Source organism: Phyllostomus hastatus, unplaced genomic scaffold (assembly GCF_019186645.2).
Source record: "Phyllostomus hastatus isolate PE091 unplaced genomic scaffold, TTU_PhHast_1.1 phas_contig_86, whole genome shotgun sequence".
NCBI classification, from domain to species: domain Eukaryota; kingdom Metazoa; phylum Chordata; class Mammalia; order Chiroptera; family Phyllostomidae; genus Phyllostomus; species Phyllostomus hastatus.
In genome coordinates this window covers 29,039,779-29,062,326 of record NW_025333977.1, presented here as the reverse complement: position 1 = coordinate 29,062,326, position 22,548 = coordinate 29,039,779, and the positions used below count along the sequence as shown (strand labels likewise).

Here is a 22,548-nt window from a genome sequence, read left to right as displayed (position 1 = left end):
AAGCATCACATAAACTTTTATGAAATGATTATTAAATTGAAAATCATCATTTGTGTTAAAACCAACTCTGCACAAAATAAACAGGAATCACGATCTTTTTTCAGAAAGTGAGCATCATTTCAGCCAAATGAATGCCAAAACCCTCCCCACAGGTGTGAGTCCACATTGCTACTGCCAGTATTTCATTCATCTGTGATTCAAGCACTGTCAATTATATAATAAAGAAATCCTTAAAAGTGCTCCTTCCTCTAAAAAAAACTTAATGGCAGATACTGGGTTAATATTCTTAATAGCTAAAGTTTTTTAAAACCAATAAGAAAACACCTACACATAAACCAGCTAAAAAATCAGCCTCAGAAATTCACAAAAATAACTATGAATGGCCAAGAACACTATAAAAAATGTTCAGCCTCACTAGTAAAGCAAAGTAAAATAAGATACCAGATTACCAAAGGTTTTTAAATTTTTTGAGCACCCAAAGTTGTCCAAGATTTGGTGAAACAGGTATTCTCATATACCACTGGTGGGAATGTAAGTTACCACAACTGTTTAAAAAAGAAATTCAGCAACTGAAAATTTTAAAGGATCAGCCATTTGCTCCTAGGAATTTATCCTAAAAAAAAAAAAGAATTAGAAAAACACTCAAAGATTTGTATATGTACAAGGATGGCCATCAGAATAGCAAAAACATTACGACAACTCACAGGGGAACAGTGAAATGATTTATGGAACTACCATGGGGTGCTGCTGAACATTTAAAGGCATGAAAGACCATTTAAAGTTAAATAGAGAGAAATAAGGTATTTTTATACAATGTAATTCAAATTTGGTAAAAATATGGGGAGTTGGTGTTTTTTGTGTAAGAACCAATCAAGGCCTTAAAGAAGGAAAAGGAATGAAAGAAGATATGCTAATTGTTAGAAGTAATTCATCTGGCAAGCGCTATTGCTAATGATTTTTATTTACCTCTCTACACTTTTCTCTGTTTTCTAAATATGTTACACTGAGCATCTGCTTCCTGGATAATTAAGAAGCAAATATAAACTTCCCTTCCTCAAGCTGAAAAAAAAAAATCTTCAGATGTACTCTAAATTGCAGTTTAAAAATAAGTTTCACACTAGCAAAAAGCCTTCTGGAAAATTAAACCTTTGCCTTTATTATTAGCATACATTTAAGTAAAATCTAATTATTTAAATACTAATATTTTGGTTCCATTAACAAAAGTATACATGCCTGCTATGTATAAGATTCTGCATGGAACCCAAAGATAAGTAAGAGATAGCCCCGTCTTCCAACAACTCAAATTTTAAAACAAAGTCACATATACAAGCACTTGTAGTTTTGGACAGGTTTCTTCTGAGAGCTGAACTTCTAACAACTGGCCTATCAAAGCCCGTCCTCGAGACAGCACACAGAGGAGAAATATTCGAGTTACTCTACCCTTACCATTTTATCCAACGGAATTCCTACTTTCCCAACCCTTCTCTCTGTGGTGCCATAAAAACACAATGACGGCTGCCTTATCAAGGAGTCATTCAGCAAAGCAATGACCTGCAAACACTTTGCTGTGGCCCGGATCCAACTGCATATCCTGAACTTCCTCTCCAGATCCTGGAAGTCTTAGGATTCAGCCCAGCTTGTGTCGAGTTGTACTTGCTTGGGGGAGGGAGGATGTTTGGCATCAGCACCTGGGCCTCTTGCAGCTACTCTTCCCTAATGAGTTAAAAAAAAAAAAAGCCCCCTAACTTTAGAAACAGGAAAATTATCCAACATGTGAATCAAAAGAATCTCAACAGGACCTAACTGCAAGTCCTGAGTTAGAAAACAAGTGGGAAAGAAAACCAGGTGGATGGAAAAGGCAGCTGACAAGTACACCATGTTCGGTGAAAACATCCCAGCCAGTCAACTCTGAGGCAGGCTCCTCAGTCACACAAAGAAAACAGAGAAAGGAAAAGGATCTTTATATTTCTCCTAAAAACTCATCTTCCCTTAAAATAAAGAAGAAAGATTCCAACGCCTGGGGAGATGGAGAAGATGGACCAAGGTGCTGAGCCAGACCCGTGCTTAATCAACGCTGTCAGTGATGCTCAGAGGGTGGGTTCTGACGGCCACGGCTCAATACTTAAGTCTCTCCTACTGACTACGGTATTGTTTCTTCTTTCCTCACAAAATGGTAGAAGGAATTAACTGTATAAACATGGACAACACTATGGTTTTAAAACATGCGATGTGAGACCATAAAGAAAAGAAAACAGTTCTGAAGCTGACAGTCCACACAGGAACCAGTTCCGACCCCTCGAACACGTGAGCACCAGCGCTGCCGGGGGATGGCGGGGACTCTGGACACACATTGTCTTTCCTTCGAAACCCACCTTCTCCAGAATGAACCACCTGTTCCTGAAATCACACTAGGCCCCATAACGAAGTCTGAGGCTCCCCCACTGTTGTGATGCTGGGTCTGACTGTGCACCTTTGCTTCCCAAGGCCTGGCTCCTGCTTCTGCCCTCTTAGCCAAGAGATACACAGAAAGAGAGTAACAAAAGCAGCTAACGTGTATTAAGACCTTTCTGTGTACACCGGGCTCAAAGCCCATGGTTAGCCTCAAGATGAGGAACCTGACACTTAGCAGGATCTGAAAACTCACCCAAGACCTTATGGCTAATAACAGGCACAATCAGGATTGAAACCTGAGATGTCAGAATCCAGAGCCTACACCCTCCAACCCTCGGGTGAAGACATGGCTTAAATGTAGGAGGGAGCCTCCGCCAGGTAGGTCCCTGAGTTGGTGCAGGCACACTCACCCGCCCCGTCAGGAGTGATGGTTCCCAGCTTCACCGCGAGAGGGTAGCCCATGTCTCTGTAATGCTCCAGCGCGTGCCCGTTGCCCCCGGAGCTGTCAAAGAACCACTTCCCACACAGCACGGAGCCATCGGTCAGATTCAACCAGAGGTTTTCCCGCAGGTCACACCTGGCACACTTCCAGCCGCTGGAAAGTCATTGCAGAGCAGTTAGTACAGCTGGCATGCACGGCAGGATCAGAAAATTAACAAGGAAGAAACAGAGTGCCTGCAGCTGGGGCCACAGTAAACAATCAATGGGATAACCTGAGACACCTCCCAGAGCGGCAGGACCACTCAGTACCCTGCCTGCCACCCCGGGCGGGGCGGTTGGGGGGGACCAGCTCCTCCCATCCCCTCTGCAAGGGCCTTTTTGCTTCAGAAAACTAACACAGAAACTGAGGGCAGAAAGGGAAGCAATTTCCTCAGGACAGTGGAACTTGAGCAAGTTTAAAACATTAAGGATATGTATATAAACATCTAAAGTTCAAAAGCATTAACCATATCTAAGAATACTAGTTTAAACAAAATGCTACTAGATTGCAAAAATTAAGTAGAAAGGAAATCAACTTAACTAAAGGTTAAGTGTCAGGTATGTACCAGGCACCCTACCATTTAGTTCTAACAGTCACTCCTCAGCATCAGTACCGCCATCCCTGTTGTGAAGTGGAGAAACTGAGGCGCCTTCACGAAGACCACATCGAATAGTTCGGGTTCAACAAGACTGCACACATTTCTAATCCACCTGCTCTTTCCTTCTGGCATCTGCCTCTGGACACACCAGCACCTAACAGGGGTGCTAACGTGGCCCAGAGAGCACTCCAGCCGAACACGTGACAACCAAAGACGGTTGTAAGTTGGGTTCCCCGAGAAGCAGACTCAGACAAAAATGTGAATGCGAATGGCTTGTTTGGGAGGGGATCCCAGGAAGCACCACAGGGAAGTGAGACTGCAAAGCACAGGAGGCCACCCTGGGCAGCTGGGACACAGTCCAGCGGGGGAACTCCAGGAGACCGCTGCCCCACCTGAGTGGTGGGGATCTGGGCTATTTCCCCAGCCACTCCACAGTCTCTGGGTGGCGAGGGCTGTCCCAGGAGGATGGGAGGGAGCATGAACTCCTTAGCATTTCTGGCCATCCCAGGCACAGGCCTGCATGGCTTCTGCAGGCAGGGAAAGCCCTCCAGCAGAGCTGCAGGTGGGGACGGGCTCAGGTGTGTGGGCCGGCCATGTTCAGCATCTACTACAAAGGTACAGATGATTTTAGAGAAAACTTTTGAGTTCATTTCTAATAAAAGGCATCTGATAAGAAAATGATATGAATGGCTAATTCGGCGAAGATGTAGAAAGTAGGTCTTCTTTGGGCTGGTTTTAGGGGGTAACGTTCCATCTCCCTTTCTGACGCTCACCTTGGAGGAATCCGGACCCCATTGTCCAGCTGGGCGAGGTTACTGGCGTACTTGGACACCGGCAATTCGTTCTCCCACGTGTCGGGGTCCTGCTTCCTGTACGGAGATTTTGAGCTCAGAACTGCATCACAAGCAATTGTTACCTGGAAGACACACCCGAATGTAATATATGTAAACGGTTTGAGAGAACAGCAACTTCTATAAAACGAATTTAAAAGTTTATTAATAAATGCAGCCTATCTAAGAAAATTCAAATGGTTACAGTTACTACAAAAGCAAGATCCTAGCTTGCTGACCCCAGCACCCCCGCCTGGACCCAGCTGGGGTTGGCTGCTGGCCTACAGTGCGTAGCATGAACCGTGGCACGAGACAGCAAGGAACCCAACCTGGTTAGCGAGCCCAGCGTGGGATTCAGGTGTAACAATTCCTACTCTTAGCAAGCAGAGTGAAAAGTCTAAGGTGGACAACCTCCAAGGGTGAAATTAGCTATGGGAACGCCTCGGCTTCCCCCCGTGGGGCATTTTCCCTCCTAACAAATACACACCCAGACATCCGACGTCCTCAACTCATCGCACAATGGCGCGTGGTCAAGGGCACCGAGTCGAATGCAGCAGCACAGCTCCATGACTTAGTCAGGTGCAAATGTGGACAGGGACACACCTGGGCATCTCTGTGCCAGGTCAGTCCGCACTGTGAGCAAATCTGTGATGCCCAGCTTGGCACCAACTGGCCGTGGGGAGGGAGAGGGCAGACTCTCTGCTTTCTCCCAAACCCAGCTGACCCTGGACATCTGCCTATCATCACATTGGCTGTTTGCTAAATGATATAATTTATTTCTGGCTGTCTTTAAAAACATATTCTGGTAGGAATATAAAATGTTGCGGCCACTTTGGAAAACAGTTTTACGGGTCCTCAAACAGTTTGAGTTACCACAGGACCAGAAATTCCATTCCCAGGTATATACCCAAGATCAATGAAAACACGTGTTCACACAAAAAAAGTTATACACAAATGTTCACAGAAGCATTGTTTATAATGGCCAAAAAGTAGAAACAACCCAAACATCCATTAATGATAAATGAGTAAATAAAATGCCATATGTGCAAACAGCAGAATGTTACTTAGCAATAAGAAGAAATGGAGTATTGATACATGCTACAACGTGGGTAAATCTTGAAAATATATGCTAAGTGAAAAAGTGCCAGCCACAAAGAACCGTGTATTATATGATGCCATGTATATGAAATGTCCAGCCCGAGCAAATCTGCAGAGACAGAAAGCAGATCAGTGACTGCCAGAGGCTGGGGTGGGAGGCAGGGAGGGATGACGGGTTGAGAGGTGATGGCTGTAGGGTAATAAAAATATTCTGGAATGAGACAGTGGTGATGGGTGCCCAACTCTGAATATAATAAAAGCCACTGAACCATTAAAATAAAATTTTCAAACAAAAATTTACTTTCCGCATCACTAACATCCTGCACAATTAATAACGGAACTCCATGCAGAGTATTTCCCCTGGGGGGCACTGACTGATCCTAGAATTCATTAAGAGACAATGGAGGACGTTCCCTCTGCTGCCACCCCACCCCCACCCAGCCCACGGGCAATTCCTATCAGTCCTACATCCAAACCCTATTAGGAACCTGCCTCTTCTTGTTTTCAGCACACCCGTCCTAATTCCAACCACCCTCACAGCTCACTCCGATGGCCACACAGCAGCCTCCCACCCCCCACCGTCTCCTTCCTCCAACAGCTCGACTGATCTGCTGTGAATATTAGATCCTCTCCTTCCCCAGCTTTAAAGCCCCCAAGGTCATACTGGACACTACCGACTGACAACACGGGCGAGGCCCGGTCAGGAATGAGGGAAACACCCCTGCCCTCAAAGAGCATTTCCTCCATTACAGAGCAGACATCCAAAAATACAGTTTAAAACCTTCTGTGAAAGGCTCTCCCGCTCATCTCTCACCACAAGTGCTGCTACATAGTTACCCTTTCCTTTCAATAGCCAACATTCACCTCTCACCCCCCTTCCAGGGCTGGCCCCTAGAAAACAGAGCTGAGTTCGCCAGCAGCCCCTTCCTGATTTTAGGAGAATTTTTTAAGCCGCCCTCCCACTTTGGCTACACATCCTAATCTTTTTAGTCTGGTCTGCTATTTTAGCCCCCTTCTTGGTTCACTGTCCACCTCAAGCCCTTCCCAGTCCTCCTCTGGATTTTCTCAACCCCACTAGGTATTTGTTACATGTTCTGGTTTGCAATGTGCAATGTTTTTTATTAAGATTTGGATATAATGTCTTTTCTTTGAATATCCTTCCTTGTGACAACAAAATTTCCTTCAATTCTGGGCCACTAAAAAACACCGATCTAGTGTTTTGAGAGTATCACCTAAAATCACTTAGAGGCCCCTTGTGTGGATCCGAGCAGAAGGTCAGGACACATCATCCTGTAATTATACTGTGAATTATCTTTCCCTGGATGTGGTGTCTGAGTGAAGTGGAGACCTTGTTACTAGTAATGACTGTCCTGGCTCCATCCCAAGTCTCCGGAGACCTTGAGTTCAGTGGGGTCCCGGAACTGGCTCAAAAAGGCTCACAGACTCAATTGTTAAATAGTAAGAAATTCCGTATGATGGTTATTAAACACAGCCATTACTAAAAGTTAAATTATATAAACTTGTCATTAAATGAAAAATATTTTTAAAGGGAACAAATATTCAAAACACTTTGTAATGGTCTTATTATACCTGACTATTACCTATGGTCTCTTGAGGATTTTCACATCTGCGCTATGTGAATGGCAGAAATTATTTATAATGGCAGGCTGCTGTGTATCTCTTCCCAACACAGCACTCAGTGACACCATGGCATTAGCCTGAACTCAGCCACAGTGGCAATATTCACACCACAGAAATCGGCAAGCACCACAAAGCAGGACTTCTCCCCAGGGAGCTGGTTGCTGACCACTGGCGAGCACACCCCGGCCTGAGGAACTGAAGCCTACAACAAGGTGCTGGATCCCAGATTACACAACCCTCACTGAGCCCCAAACGCTACACCTCCGTGAACCCTGCGTTACTAACAAGTGGTTTAACTTCTTGGTAGAATCCACAGAGTAACTTTCTGGAACTGAATTTTTCTACTGAGAAGCTCAAGAGATGAAAGAAGAAGGTGATCTGGTTGGGTGATTTTGAGCTCAAGAACTTTTGTTATTTAAAAGCTTGAAAAGAAAAATTTTAAACACCAAAATGTAGCAAAAGCATCAAAAGAAAATGTAGTATAAATTCTATCAGATAAATCTAGGCTTTTCCTTCAATCTCCCCTTCCAAATAATTCCTTCTTCTTTTTTAGTTCTTAAAATATTTCTTCATTCTAAAAGACTGTATTAAAAATTATGATATTTTATATATACATATTTATAGCTGAATTCAGGTTTCTATATCACTGTATTTTTAAATAAAAGTATTCCTACTTCAAATTATACTCTGAATATAGGAACAATTTAAAGTATTGAAACACTTTTGTATTAGCTTCTCCTCATAAAGACTTTTCCTTTATAAGTGAATAGGAGAAAAATCATTTCTCGTGACATTTATTCACCATGTTCTCCTTCGCTTCTTCTCTGACAACGGACACAGAGCCACGTCACAGAACAGCGACGACAACTCTCAGTAAAAACTGCAAAGATGTACGTGTCAGTGCGTGATGCCCGGTGGGGGACGCGGCAAGACCGTCACGTCCACTCACATGTTTCATCCTGGGTAACAACCACGGGAGTCAACACAGGGAACCGGAAAAGGCAGAGGTCGGTTAATTGTGTGTGCCTTGCTAAAGGTGTGTTCTCAGTGCTAAAAAGGATGTTGCATCTGATAGTTAGAGGAAATAGCTACAATACCTACGTACAGAGAATCTTCGTTTCTATGGTCACAGATATAGGTACAAAGTCAGTCAGGAGCAAGAGGTTGAATGGTGGAAACCTGGCCCCTAATGACATGGGAACCTCAAGCACAAAAATCCCCTCTTGGCCAGCGCAAGTGAGCAGGTGGCTGTGGACAGGGTCACACAAAGTCCTGAAGACTCCGGGACCTAAAGTCCTGGCTCTGGCTCTGGCAGAGTTTGAGAAGGAGAAAAATAAACTGGCACGTCTACACTCAAATGGACGCTGACCCCTGAGCGTCCAAATGGCCTGCAGCTACCTGAGAACTCAGGACGTACACAAAGTGGAAAAGAGGAAAAGAAAGAAAACAAAAGCAAGAAGGATGCAGTGGCAGAGACAATACAGGAAATGAGGAGAGAGCAGGAAAATGGTTAGGGTCCCCACAGGAACTCTGTGCCCACTTCCAGGATTCAAAAGTCAAAGTCAAACAGAAGCTGGCTGCCTCCCACTCCCACCCCCACCCCCAGCTTTAAGTTCAGGAGGATGAAAGTCATGCCACAGAAAAAACGGGAAGGGAAGAGAAAAAAACTCACCACTAAATCTAAAGTCTAATACCTAGAAAGTAATCCTAGTCCCTGTGAGGAACAAAACTGAAAAGTAGGTTCACGTTACCGCAGAGCTCCTGCAGAGCCGTGACAGGTCAATGTTGGGCTCTTTTTATCATCGTACTGCTGTTGTTTCCACAGCGGGTCTCTTTTATTTCAACTCAAACAAAATCTTACATGGAAGACCAACATGCAGACGAGGCAAAAATATAGTCGTTCCTCCGATCAGAAGACAGACCCTCTGCAGCAGCCCCTGCACATCTTGGGGGCATGGCTTGAAAAATCTAAGCAACAGACTGTGAGTCACAGGCAGCAAGAAGCCAGCCCACCTGGAGGCAGCCAGCCCACCTGGAGGCGACCAGTCCAAGGAGCCCGAAGCCCAAACAGCATGGGACGTAACAAGCAGCGGAGGGTATTTGGCCCAAAGCTCCTGAAATGGAACCCTGATCGCCTTTTTGTGCTTCTGCTCATGCTCATTCTTCTCTCATTCAACCCGCCTTCCCCACCCCCAAGTGCACACACACCGCACACGCACACACCTGACACAGAGAGTCACGCGCATCTAGCTAGCAGCCGTGCACACTCACTGACCAGGGCAGGTAACTCCTCAATATTTGGTAGTGCTATTTCATAGTGGTCTGGGAATATAACAAGTTTGGCTTCATCTTCATATTCATAATCGTCGCTATTTAAATCGTCATCAGTATCTAGATCTGAGGAGAAAACAAAAACAGAGAACAAGACGTGAAGAAAGAACATTCCACACTGAGGCAGCACTCACTGGGAAAGCCAGAAATCCACGGGGGAGACAGACCAAGGGCATGACATTGACAACTCCCTCCTCCGACAGGACCAACCACCTGCCCCGAAGCAGAAGTAAAAGGCCTTTCCATCGGTCCTAAGTCATGAACACTTATTTATAAGTGACAGAGTAGTATAAGGAAGACTGCATCATATCATACAGTTTTACAGTGAAGCATATGTAGATATTCAATTCTTAAAAGATGTTTAAAGGAATATTGACTGCTCATTATGATTTGTTGGGTGCCTGGCTCCTGACTTCACGAGAATGGGTTGGAGTGTTCTTCCCAACACTGTAATGTGGGAGTACACGGGTTTCAGGGTAGATAAACCTAGGTTCAATTCTAGCTCCAAACATTAATATGACTTTGAGCAAGTCACAGACTCTCTAAGCCTCAAGTTCCCTCATGTGCAGAATGGAGATCATAACACTTATCTCATACACTTTATATGGGGAATAAATAAGAAACTGTAGACAAGAGACCTGACACAGAATAGGCCATCAATAATAGTAGCTATTATTGAAAAATAAAATCTTAACTTCTGTCTTTCCCTCTCTGCCTCTCACTCCTCTTCCCCCACTGAGAGTTGCTGAGATATCGCATGGCTCATCAGAGGGGGAAACTCCATAATATGAATTGTCCTGCTGCCCAGGGGCTGAGAAGGATTTTTGGTACGAAAGATGAGGTCCTCTAGACTATTGTACCAAATCATCACCTCTCTGCTTGGCTGACCTCTGGTAAAGATTAGGTGAAGGCTCAAGGAAATGTCTCATCATGATATTTACATGGACATTTCAGCCTCGCGTTCACATGGTGCCAGCACCCCAGATCATGTTTGTATATTTAGATGTTTGGAACTATGGTGACAAAGAGCTACCAAGCCACATTCCACTCACACACACACATACCCACACATAAACAGGTACACAAACACAGGTTCTGTAGATACAAGAAAGTTACTTCACTAGACCAAGCAGCCAGCTGAATACCAAAGCATCCAGATTCTGTCATTACCTTGTTGTCTGCCTCCAACCTAAAACCTAGTATCTTTTTGTAGATAGCTCTGCTCTTGAATTCTCCAAAGGGAGAGCAGTTTTAAGTAGAAAATGAAATACAGCTAAAAGAGTCTGAGTCGTTTAATGGAAGATCCTAAATGACAAGATGCAGAAATGCAGAAAACAGAGAAACAAAAATGCTGCCAGCCATAAGAGCTTTGTTTCCCAAAAAACAATGTCAAAGAAGATTCTAAGAGTTTAAGAAGTAAGGGCATTTTGTTCAAGGAAACGATTCAAAGACAGTCATTCTACGTCGCAAAAATCTGAATGCCTCAATAACTATATCTATTTTATATGTTATATTCTATATCTATATTCTGTTATAAAATTTTAAATGCCCCAATATCTATGGGATGGTGTTCAACCCAATAGACTATTACTCAAATGATATTTATTGAGAGTAGATAGAAGCATGAAAATGTTTATGCTATACTCATGCTAAAAATACAAAGCCACTTTCACTGTAAAGACAACTTTGTGGAAGTTATGCTCAGAGAAAAGAATTGGAGAGAAACCTAAGAAAATGAAAATACTAAGTGGGTGAACTTTTCTCTATTCTTACATTTTTCTTTATTGTATTGTTTATAACAATTTTAAGTAACCAAAGTACAAATCTCTTGTTGTTATATGTAGATTCAGCTTATATAACATATTATGTAGGTGTCTCTTTATCATAGAAAACATGTTCACTTAATGCTGATTCACATCTTACCTGGACAAAAACGATGATAAACTAAGTCCAAGAAAATCCCATCCTGACATTTAGTAGCTCTGTAATGCTGGGCAAGTTCTTTCCACGTTCATTTTCCTCAAGAGTAAGCAAGGGTAATACCATCTACTCCACAAGACTGCTGAGAGCGTTCAACAAGGTAAGGGTGTAGGGCCCCTAGTACAGGACCCGGCCGGCCTCAGGGGCTCCATGGGCAGCAGCTTCCATCACCTTCACCATCACCATCACTGCCTTCCCTACACTCCTGGCCACAGGACCAGACGTGCCTTCCTTTGCTTTAGGCTGCCCAGCTCCAAAGCAATCCTGGGAAAAGTCTGAGGAGATCACGATACCATGTGGGGATCTGGCATGTGATCTGAATGTGGAGAACAGATGAACTTGGAACGCTTCCAGACTAAGCTGAGAGAGCAGGAAACGGGTCGTATCCACCTTCCATGTCCCGGGCCCCTGCTCAGTGCGCAGCACATGCCACACACTCAGTAAGTGTCTGGGAGAGGAGACGAAGAAGTTAAAAACCCACCATGCTCAGGACGACAGCAACACAAGAGCATCATAGGGTTGCTATGGTTTGGGTTGTTTATATTTTTAGTTGATAACTGCTACATGTTTCAAAAGAAGCAAGACCACTGTCATGTAAAAAAAAAAAACCAGAACTTTGTTGGATTTCTCAACACTTACTTTATAGTTTACTTTTATTTTTAATTCAATGGAATGGAAGGGGACCACAATCTTTCCAAACATCTTAATTCAAATTAGAGAAAGTCAACAGAGAGAACTTACACTCTTATTTTAAGGGACAAATCTAAACTGTTTCCGGAATATATATGACTCCACAATCTGAAGGATAAATCTATAATTTCCAAATTTTTCTAATTAGAGTCTCACCACCCCAAAAATATCTAGTTGAGAAACCTACAGGGACCCCCAACTTCTCCCAGCAATCACTTCCCATCGGTGCTAGTAACTGGTAATTCCTGCCCCTTCCCTAAGTTTAAAAAAACATTTAGAGAAAAATACCACTTCCTCAACTCCACCTCAGTGAGCCTCTCAGACCCCCGGGAGAAGTGGCTGAGGTCGCCCCACCTCCAGGAAGGAGCCTGCCCGGACCGGACCGGACCGGGAGGCAGCACAGCGAGGACTGCACCCCTGTGGGGACCAGGCTCTGCGCCCAGCCCAGCGGCCCAGCGTTCCCTCGGCCCGACCACCCTGACTTCCACCTGTGTGCTGGGGGTGAGCGCCTGCCTGCCCCCCTCCACCCCCGCCGGCCAGGGCTGTGCCATCCCACCACCCATTTACCCTCCACGGAAGGTGCAGGGGGAGCCCGTGAGCACAGACCCTCCTGCTTCAGGCGGAAAGGCAGAATGGCACTCCCTGGGGCCTTGCAGTCATGACAGGCACAGGTGAGCCTTCTAAAAGCCCCATTCCTGGGACTTTCCCCAAACACTCTCTTGCACAACCTGTTTCTCAAGTAGAAATGCCAAGGCCGAAGCCCCCCAAAATGGACTGTAAGCTCTCTGATGTCGAGGTGGCTCTTGGAAGTCCCAGCCCTCAGACACAGAAGCACCTAACTTATTCACTCCTGTTTATGAATGCTGGGGGGGATGGGGTACTTAACAAAAATTTGAATATTTAACACGACTTTTATGACATACCAAAAATATGGTATTCTTATGAAATGCATTAGCAGTTATTTAGACACGTATACACGTTTGTAGCTTTGTTGTAAGATTAGGCCGGAATCACATCCGGAGTGCTGGGTATTTCTTTAAAGACCCCAGGCTCCCTGACATCCACTCCTCTCCTTCTCTTTCATAGAGCGGTAAGTATTATGTCAGCTCATTTCTAAAATGCATGATCTGTCATACTGTTGTGAGTTATCTTCCTATACTAGTGTCCCTTTCTCACTGGAAACATTCACGCAGAGCTGCCCACACTTTCTCAGTTCACAGCATCCCAGCAATTTTTACACAGAAGCAGGAAACCCCCCACCCCACAAAGTCCTCACGTTCTGTTTATTTAGTTAATAGTTAGGTCCAAACAACTCAATAAGTATTTATGTTCTAACTATATAGTAGCCATTTGAAAAAATAATGCACATAAATTGAAAGAACAAAATGTTCTTGTTCATCCTTAAACACCCACAACTCCTCACGTATGGGATGAGTGCACCTGTTGGGCACTACACAGCTTCTTTTTGAATCAGGCCGGACAACGCCTCCCTTTTTCCTGTTCCACATTCATTTTCACCTGGTACCAACCTTTTACCACAGAAACCACCCAAAACCAGCTTCACAAAGAGATGAAGTCATTGAAAGGAATACCAGATACTCTAACAGTGAAAATACATGAGCTCATGGTTCATGCAGTGTTCCAGCATCACTGTGTTCCCTTACAGAGTTAAAATATCCCGAGGTGCACCTGTGAGTCTGCTGCAGCACCCCAGGGTGCCTCAGAGCACAGCTGGGGAATCAAAGTGTTAAAGGCTCACCACTGTCTACAGGAAAAAGTCTAAATGCATGGTATACGTATAGACTATCACTGAATACAGAAGATATATAAGGACATACAAAAAGAAAATACCGTTTGTCTCTGGGGAGACCAACCAAGGAACCAGGAGACACGGAAGGGAGAAAAAGAAATTTGCTCTTCATTATAGAGCCTCTTATAACTTTGCAATTTTAAGTTTTCTCCATGGGTTACACATTCAAAAAATATTTTTGAAATGCTAAATGCAAAAAGAAGTATAAAATGTAAATGATTCGAAAGTTGCCCATAGTTGTCATTGTTGGTAAAACTCATATACACACCCACCCCCCCACCCGCCCACCCCCCCGCCGCAGCAAACACCAGAGCTGAGGGAAGGATGCTCAGCTGTGGTTTCCCTTGATGAATACCAACAAAATAGGAAGGGAACCTGACTGCTGAGGGCAGGATGGTGCTCAGGAGACTCAGGGTAAGCCACTGAGCACCAGCTAATGGCCTCAGTGTTCCTTATAAAATCAGTGCTGAAGGTCATAACTGATTGGTTCAATGGTTTTAATGTGACTGCTAAACCAAAGGAAAAGGAATTATTCACCAGTCATCAAGTGAATGTGGAAAAAAGCCTCTCTCCAGGAGAAAGTATTAGTCATCTGCGTGAGTTTTGGGAAGGAGCCGGGGCATCATAACTACATTTCAATAGCAGTGAGAGAGTACTTTCTATTCAAACAAACAAGAGAGACTGCAAAAGAGTTCTGATTCTCATCCTCTGCATAAAGAGACAACCCCAATGCTCCTTTTAGGGAAGGAATCTTTGACAGAAGCTACTAGCTGCCTCCTGGTATCCATTCCTCTCTTCTTGTATAGTAACAGGCTTTATGTAATGAAGCCAGTTAATACACTTCACTTTCCAGTCTCCTGTGCAGCACCTGGTGTGGCCATGTGTCCAAGTTCTGACCAGGGACATACAAACTGAAGTGTTGGCTTAAAGGTCTGTAAGAAGGCTGACCAAAAAAAAAAAGCAACTCCACTAGGAGATTAGATTTTTGTCCTTCCTCCTTCTTCTTTCTTGCTTTCCAGATGAGGGTGTGATGGCTGGAGTTCCAGCAGCCATTTTTGGACCATAAAGTAACCATCAAGTTAAAAATCACAAGCCAGCATGGAGAGTGAAGCAGAAACATGGGAAGACTCTAGACTCTAGTAGAACATGAGGCTGTCACATCAGCCTGTACTTGCTGCTTCCCCACATCCTCTACATGAGAGAAATAAACAACTGTCTTGTTTGAACTCAGCAGTAGTTTAAATTTTCTGTTACATAAGCCATGTGTAATCTTAATACAGCCCTCACTGCAGTTCACTTACAGGCCACACCAACTTGAAGACAGAGCCGTGATCAGAGTGATGAGGGAAAAGTGCCTGCCGCTGGAAGATGGGCAGCATCAGCTGAGAGGGCTGTAAACGGGGGCTTGCAAAAGCAAATTCTTGCCAGGATGAAGTAGCCAACATAAATTTGTGATGCATCCAGTATAAGACAGTAGAGAGAAATGGGCTGGGGCAACCCCCAGAGTGCTAATGAGGTTCAAATTTAACTTTGAAAACAACTGGTACAGCCCAAAGAGGACATTTTTGCTGGGCTGTGAGCTCTAGGCACATCTGTGTCTCCGGAGACATGGAATGTTGGGGACACACAGAGTGGTGTGTGGGGGAGCCCCGCCCAAACGGGCTGGCGGGTCAGTGCTCCCGGGGAGCAATGAATGGGGTCCATGCAGAATACAGCACAAAACCTCAGTGCTTACCTTTGGGTTAATTTTTTAAAACACTTACTTGACACTGTCATCTACCACAAATGACCACTAAAGAAACCAAACCCCGAAGTCTTCTGAGTAAAAGAAACAAGGTTAAAGGGCAAGATGGAGAATCAAAACAGGAAGAAAAACCAGCTCTGTGACTGTCTCCAATGGCTTTACTTTACAAATAATGAACATGCCTTTTCATTTCAATAGTAACATATATTCGTTATGGAAAGAATTAAAAACAGATAAGTGAAAAGAAGAAAATAAAAATCACCTCAATCACACCACCAGAAAAGCTACTTTAACAATTTGGAGTGTATTCTGCCAGACTCTTCCAGACTCTCAGTCATATATGCATGTGTGTGCACAAACATATACACACACACATTTACATACATGCATGCACCTACATATATAGATATGCATGCACATATACAAACATGTCAATATTTACATATACAGAGTCGGGCAAAAGTAGGTTTACAGTTGTGAATATGCAAAACATATAGTTTATTCTCGTGTTATTATTTATTAAGCATTGTATTATTTTCCATACAAACAACCATATACATGTATACATGTATCATGTATACATGTACATGTCGATATCTGTATACATATACATATACATGTATATGCGAATGCATGTATATGTGTATACATATATGTGTGTGTACAGATGTTTCTACCAAAATGAAACTAATATGCAAATGATTCTGAAATTTCTTTCAAACAATAATCCCAGGCATTTAGGGATTTAAACTTGCTTGGTCAGACATCAGCAAACTACTCTTCCTCCTGGGAAAACCCTATCAGAAGCTTACTATGGCATACGATCATGATAACATGATATCAGAAACCAGTACTCATTTGCATAAGCAAAACCAGCTCTCCTGAATGAAGGAAACAGAAAATCACTGTTAGTCAAACACCACAGCAATCACAGTTGCAGGCAAGGTCCACTGATGGGTGATAAAATTAGTGAGCAAAACCCTTAGGAGAAACAAGGTATCAGCATAGTCTCCAAATATCACTCTAATGCATTTATTAGTTACACTGCAACTTTTCCAGGAGAAACCCAGCAGACACCTTTAACCTCGCCAGCCTGAAGACACCGCATCTTGCTCCCCTGTTGTTTTGGCAAGTGCACCCTCTGGTACACTTGCCAAAAATGGGTAACCTCAGACTCATTATACTGAGGAAACATCAAACAAATCCAAGTGGGGGTACATTCTACACAGTAACTGATCACTACTAAAAAACAAAAAAAAAAAGGTACCTGGTCACTACTCTTCAAAAAAGTCACAATCATTAAAGGCAGAAAGAGAGTGAGGAGCAATGCCAGATCAGACAGGATTAAGGAAGCACGACCACTGCATGCCACAGGGGATTCTGAAACACGACAGGACATCCGTGGAAAAAGTGAAACCCCAATAAACTCTGTCGTTCAGCTAATATTAAAAAAAAAAGAAAGACATGAAACTGGCTTTTCTGTAAAAGCAGCGGGAAAGGAGACCAGACGCAGAATCACAATTGCTCCCCAGTGGCTGCAGGCATGAGGGCTTCGAACGCTAACCGGCCGAGGGTGCAGACACCCTTCACCACTCAGTGAGCGCGAGAGGCAGTCCCACCACCTCGAGTCAAACTGGTTCCACTCACTCTTCACTTGTAGGGCAATAAGCAACCTATCAGGCTGAATCAAACACACACATGCACACACACATGTGCACACACACAAAATCTAGGCACATTATTGATAACTAGGTACATTACCTAAAAAAATCTTGGAATTCCTCCTTTTTGGTAAAGCTCCACCAGACGCCCCTTTTACCTTCTGAAAAGAAAACAAGAAATTGTTAAAATGCAACCCATGGAATAAATGACTGAGGGAGGTGGGGAGGGCGGGGAGTAAATCTCAGAGGTTCCCAGGTTTTATAAAAGTCCAGAGGAAATATTCAACCTGGATTCGAGATTCCAGGATAAACAGGAACTTGACCCAGGTCAATGGAGGTAAGTGAAGGGCAACACTATTGTTCCATCTGATTATTTTCACCAAGTTATAAAGAAAGTGCTTCTGGAAAGGGAAGTGGAACCAGGCATCAAAGTGAAGTACGAGTAGATGCTTCAACTTCAAGCCGGCACATCCTCCCAAGGGGCTGGTGTCCACGCCCGACGCTGGAGCTACTCCGGCAGACGCTGGCCCCACTACCTGCTGGGTCCCCGGTGGCTGGGCCTGGGCATGCCCAGCTATTACTGTTGAAAGGTTTAATAAATACCAATATATAGTCACTGATATTCTGGTCATACTACAGATCAATCTAACCTCCCTAAACATTTCATGGCTGGCTACATACCACCCTAAGCTTCGTGCAGTTTCTGCCGATCCCAGAAATCCCTGGTACCAGTGAAATAAACGCCCACCGAGTGTTCATGCAAAAGAGGTCATTCGTTACCCTCTGACACTCACAATAAATTTTACTCTCAAACCGGATTATAAAAATGTTTGTTTCCATGTCCACCTTGCACATTCTTTCAGCTAACAGAAAAAGAGCACGTTTCTGACAAACAGCGGGGGTGCGGGTCAAACCCCGACACCTTCTCACGTGGTCACGTGTGACGGCAGCGTCAGGCCTTGCTGCTTCGTTCGTCCGTGCCGTTATCAGCTCGAAGTCTCCTTGCCCACATTTTACCACTTGGCATTGACGGCTGACTCACCTCCGTGATTCTCACATGATATTTTTACAGCTTCTACTGTAACTCTATAGTTCACATTTTAGGAACATGAGAATTATTGAACACTTCATCTCAGAACCCTGTTTCTCCAAATACTAATGCGGAATATATGTCGCTCTCTTGAAACCCCTCTCCTCCCCGGCCTCAGGGCCTCTCTTCCTCTCCCCCACCCCCACTTACCTGCCTCAAAAAGAGGGAAAATAAACCTGTCCTGTACGCACATTCAACAATCCTGGAGATCACTTCAAACGTCTCTACAGAAGTTAATGGCACCTTCCTTCAGACCTACCGACTTCAATAATGACAATAAGGAGGAAATGACAGTTCTTCAGGAGGTGCAGTACGTGGCCAGAGATAATCAAGTAAGAACAGCAGGCCTGGCATATAACGGCCTCTCAGCAAGAATTTGCTGGGTGGATGGTGAATGGATGGATGACAAAGGTCAAACAGAGAGAGGGATGTGCTGACCACAGGGAATGCAACAGGTAGAAGAGGGGAAGGGGTGGAAGTGATGCATCCCAGACAGACAGACAAACAAACAAACAACTCTGTACAAAGGTATAAAATCAGTGTGTTCCAAAAAAGAGAAGTGGTTTGCTGTGTCCAGAGCACAAGGCTGGTGGAGTAAAACTGAGGGTTAGAAAGGCTCCACAGGCCAGACCATGGAGGGCCTTGTAATCACGTGCAAAAGAGTCTGGACTTCGTCCCACAGCAAAGGGAGAGACGTCAGAGATTTAAGACAAGATGCACAGATACAAGCATTTGGAAAGTTCACTCTGGGCACAGCATGCAGGCTGGGTAGATCGAGGGCAGCGAGTCTGAAGGAAGGAGACTAGTCAGAAAGCTGCAGCACTAGTCCTTTTAGGGGCTGATGAGCACTCAGGCAGGAAGAAAGGGATGCTGAGGGCAGGGTGGACTTCAGAGCTACCTGGGAGCCCAGTCAAGGTTTGGTCACCAACCAGTCACGGCATGAAAGCAGGATCGAAAGGATGTCTAGGTCTCCAGAATTCAAGACAAAGAACAACGCTCTGTTCTTTGAGAAAGAGGACAGATAACTTATTCAGGCTGGGCACAGTGAATCTGCAGTACCTATGAGATGCGTCAAGTAGAAAAAGCCAGGTCAGAGTCAGATCTTCGGCTCTGGGAAGATATTGGGGTGGGAGTCATCAGCTCAGAGGCAGTGGTTAAACCAAGATGTGCACGACAGGAACGAGGAAGAGTAGCTTTCAGAGAAAAGACAGAAGGGTCAAACGGAAACCCTAGGCAATGCCGTGCCTGAAGGGTAAGTGAAGAAAGCAGTGCTAGGGAAGGGAGGTGAGAAAGGGCAGTCTGAAAGGCTGCACTCAATGGGAGGTGCACCAGAGATGATGAGAACAGAAAAATTTTTAAAGAAGCTTTAATCAAAGGATGGGCTGACTAAAGGAGGCCACATTAAAGGGCAATTCTGTGGCGTGTTCTTTTGTAAGGTGGGAGGAAAAAGCCAGAACAGGGAGCGACTGGGCATAGCAAAGGGAGTGGAGTTAGTGAAGGAGCAGGTAGGAGGAGACAGGACCAGGAGGACAGAGAGAGAAAGCTTTCAGCCGAGATAGAGGAACTGGATGCACCTAAGTTCCCAGGAGGCAAGAAAGGAGTTCGGAGAGTTTCTGTCCAGGGGTCCCTGTTTCCTACATACAGTAGAAGGCAAATCATTTTCTGAGAATCAAGGAGCCGGGGAAGCGTCCGAAGTCTGGAGCAGGAGAGAGGACAGACTCGGTTTGCTGGGCAGGGACAGGGCCCAGCAGAGGGGGAGGGCCAGGAACAGGACAGGGCCCCAGACCCCAAGGCAGCACGGGATTCCTAACTGTGTGCACCTGAAAGCAGAGAATGGTACCAGTGGGAACAGTGGCTAGAGTTCTGAGGACAGTTCAAGAGGCAAGACAAGGGGATGAGGGTCACTGAGGGTATAGGCGATAAGAGAATGTTTAAAGTCCTGGACCCTAATTGATGAGCAGGCTAACCAAATGGGAAGTGGCTGCCTGGACAAGCCACAAGCCCAAAGGCACCAAAGAGGGACAACAAATCAAAATAAATGAGTGAAAGAGCCACACCAAGAGAGGGCTGTGATCAGAGAGTGAAACACAGGGTTGGGCAGAAGTAAGGCCTGCTTGAGCGTGGTTGGTGGGGTAATAATATGGCTGTAATCACTTGTAGCTTTAATTTGAACATTTCACCTAAAATGTGATATGGTGTGCTTGAGTGCGATACTATGTTACAGAATTACATGCCTATGATTTTGTACTTAAAAAGGGGGCATTAGTTGTGCTGGACCCTGTATTTCACTTAAAATGTCGGAGGCAGAGCTAACTATATGAGATTACTGGCACTCCACAGCTCTGCCACCAACTCCGTGACCGAGTTATTTCAAGTCTCTGGGCCTGTTTCATTCTCCACCCCTGCACCAATTCTGTAGAATCTCCATCACTTGATACTAAGGAATATGTGGGACAAAGAGGACTTCCCAGAAACTGCTATGCCCCAACTAACAGGAGTAGTAAATTTAAATCATACAATATTAAGCCAACATTAGATTCTTTTAAAGCTATCAGTGGGTTTATGGTTCATCTGACCTCTCGGCCTTTCTCTCCTCCTCTTCACCCCACTCTCCCTACTGTCTAATTTGGGATCTCTCCTCACTGTCCAAAGTTTAAACAGAGGACAGGTTAAGTAGGCTAGGGTGACAGAGTAGATGAACTTCAAATCAGCACTGATGACCTAGAACGGTGATTTTCAACTGGAGTGCTGAAAGAATTTTTAAAACATGCAATACCTGACTATTTAGTCAGGGGCACTGACCTCTTTTCCTTTAGACTGTCAAAGAATAAAAAATGACAGCAGCCAACACCACCATAGCCGTCTGGTGTGAATACATCAAAATTATACTTAATTTTTGTAAGATGGACAAAAAATATATTTTGAGTGTGCTACAGAATTTTAGTAATTAGTTTATGTGTGCCATGAGATGAAAAAGGTTGAAAATTGCTGATTTAGAAAATCCAAGATAATCTACAAACTATTAGAACTAAAGTGAAAGTTGAACAGTGTTGGTAAACATCAAATCAACATTTGAAAATTAATAATATCTCCAAACACCACCAATCCCCAATTAAAATGCATAAAAAGTAAGAGACAGCAGTTACAGAGGTTATAAAAATCACAGAGTACCTTTAAAAAAAGCTAACAAAATGTAAGCTCCTTTACTGAAAGTTATAAAATATTGTTGAAGGACATAAAAGAGCTGTGAATAAATAGAAAGGTACGGCATGTTGAACAGTCACTCAATAAACATTTATGAAGCACCTACTCTGTGCTGGGCACTGCTGAGTGCTGAGGACACAGAGAGACAAAATTACCTGCCCCCACGAAACTGATATGATGATGTGGGCTACAAATTAATCAACAGGTTAAATGTGATCATAATCAGAATCTCAACAGGACTTTTTAAACTAGATGAACTGATTCCAAAATCCATATAGAAAAATGAATGTCTAAACCCAGAAAAGTTCTAGGGGAAATTAACACGGAAAAAGTGCTTGCACTAGCAGATATCAGGCTTGTCACACCAATGCAGAGACCAAAAAGTAGTCAATAAAATCAACAGAAAAGAACTGAGCCCCCAAACAGATCCATGTGGTAATGGCAAGTTAAAATATAAAAACGATGGCCCTATGCCCTGGCTGGTGTGGCTCAGTGGATTGAGCACCGGCCTGCGAACCAAAGGGTCACCGGTTTGATTCCCATTCAGGGCACATGCCTGGGTTGCAGGCCAGGTCCCCAATAGGAGGCGTGTGAGAGGCAACCACACACTGATGTTTCTGTCCCTCTCTCCCTGCCCCCTGCCTAAAAGTAAATAAATAAAATATTTAAAAGAAAAAAAAGGTGGCACTACAAATTATTGGGAAAGACTGCACAACTCTAGTAATAGTGGGACAACTTGGCTATCAATACAGAAAATAAAACATAGATTCCCACACTTCACAGAGATATAAAAATAAATTATAGGTGGATTAAAGATCTAAAATGTTAAAACACACATGTGTGCACACACATGCACTTCTCAAAAAAAGTAAAGCATCAGAAGAAATATCTTTATGGCCTTAAGTTGGAAAACAATTTCTTAGAAATAATACAAAAAGCACAATTTATAAAAGTTTAGTACCTCAGAATTCAAAGCTTCTCTTCTATAAAATAATTCAC

The 22,548-nt window shown here is 44.0% G+C and overlaps 1 protein-coding gene across 2 annotated transcripts in view; it reads right to left on the bottom strand.

Annotated features, from left to right (window-relative positions):
* Nucleotides 1-22,548, bottom strand: part of USP13 (ubiquitin specific peptidase 13) — a 101,178-nt gene that overhangs the window by 56,091 nt on the left and 22,539 nt on the right. For both annotated transcript variants that reach the window (XM_045851119.1, XM_045851120.1), the window contains exons 3-6: nucleotides 17,356-17,416; nucleotides 9,315-9,436; nucleotides 4,244-4,386; nucleotides 2,802-2,986 (exon numbers count right to left, since the gene is read on the bottom strand). In XM_045851119.1, coding sequence (XP_045707075.1) covers nucleotides 2,802-2,986; nucleotides 4,244-4,386; nucleotides 9,315-9,436; nucleotides 17,356-17,416 — 511 coding nt within the window. The remainder of the gene's footprint in view (nucleotides 1-2,801; nucleotides 2,987-4,243; nucleotides 4,387-9,314; nucleotides 9,437-17,355; nucleotides 17,417-22,548) is intronic.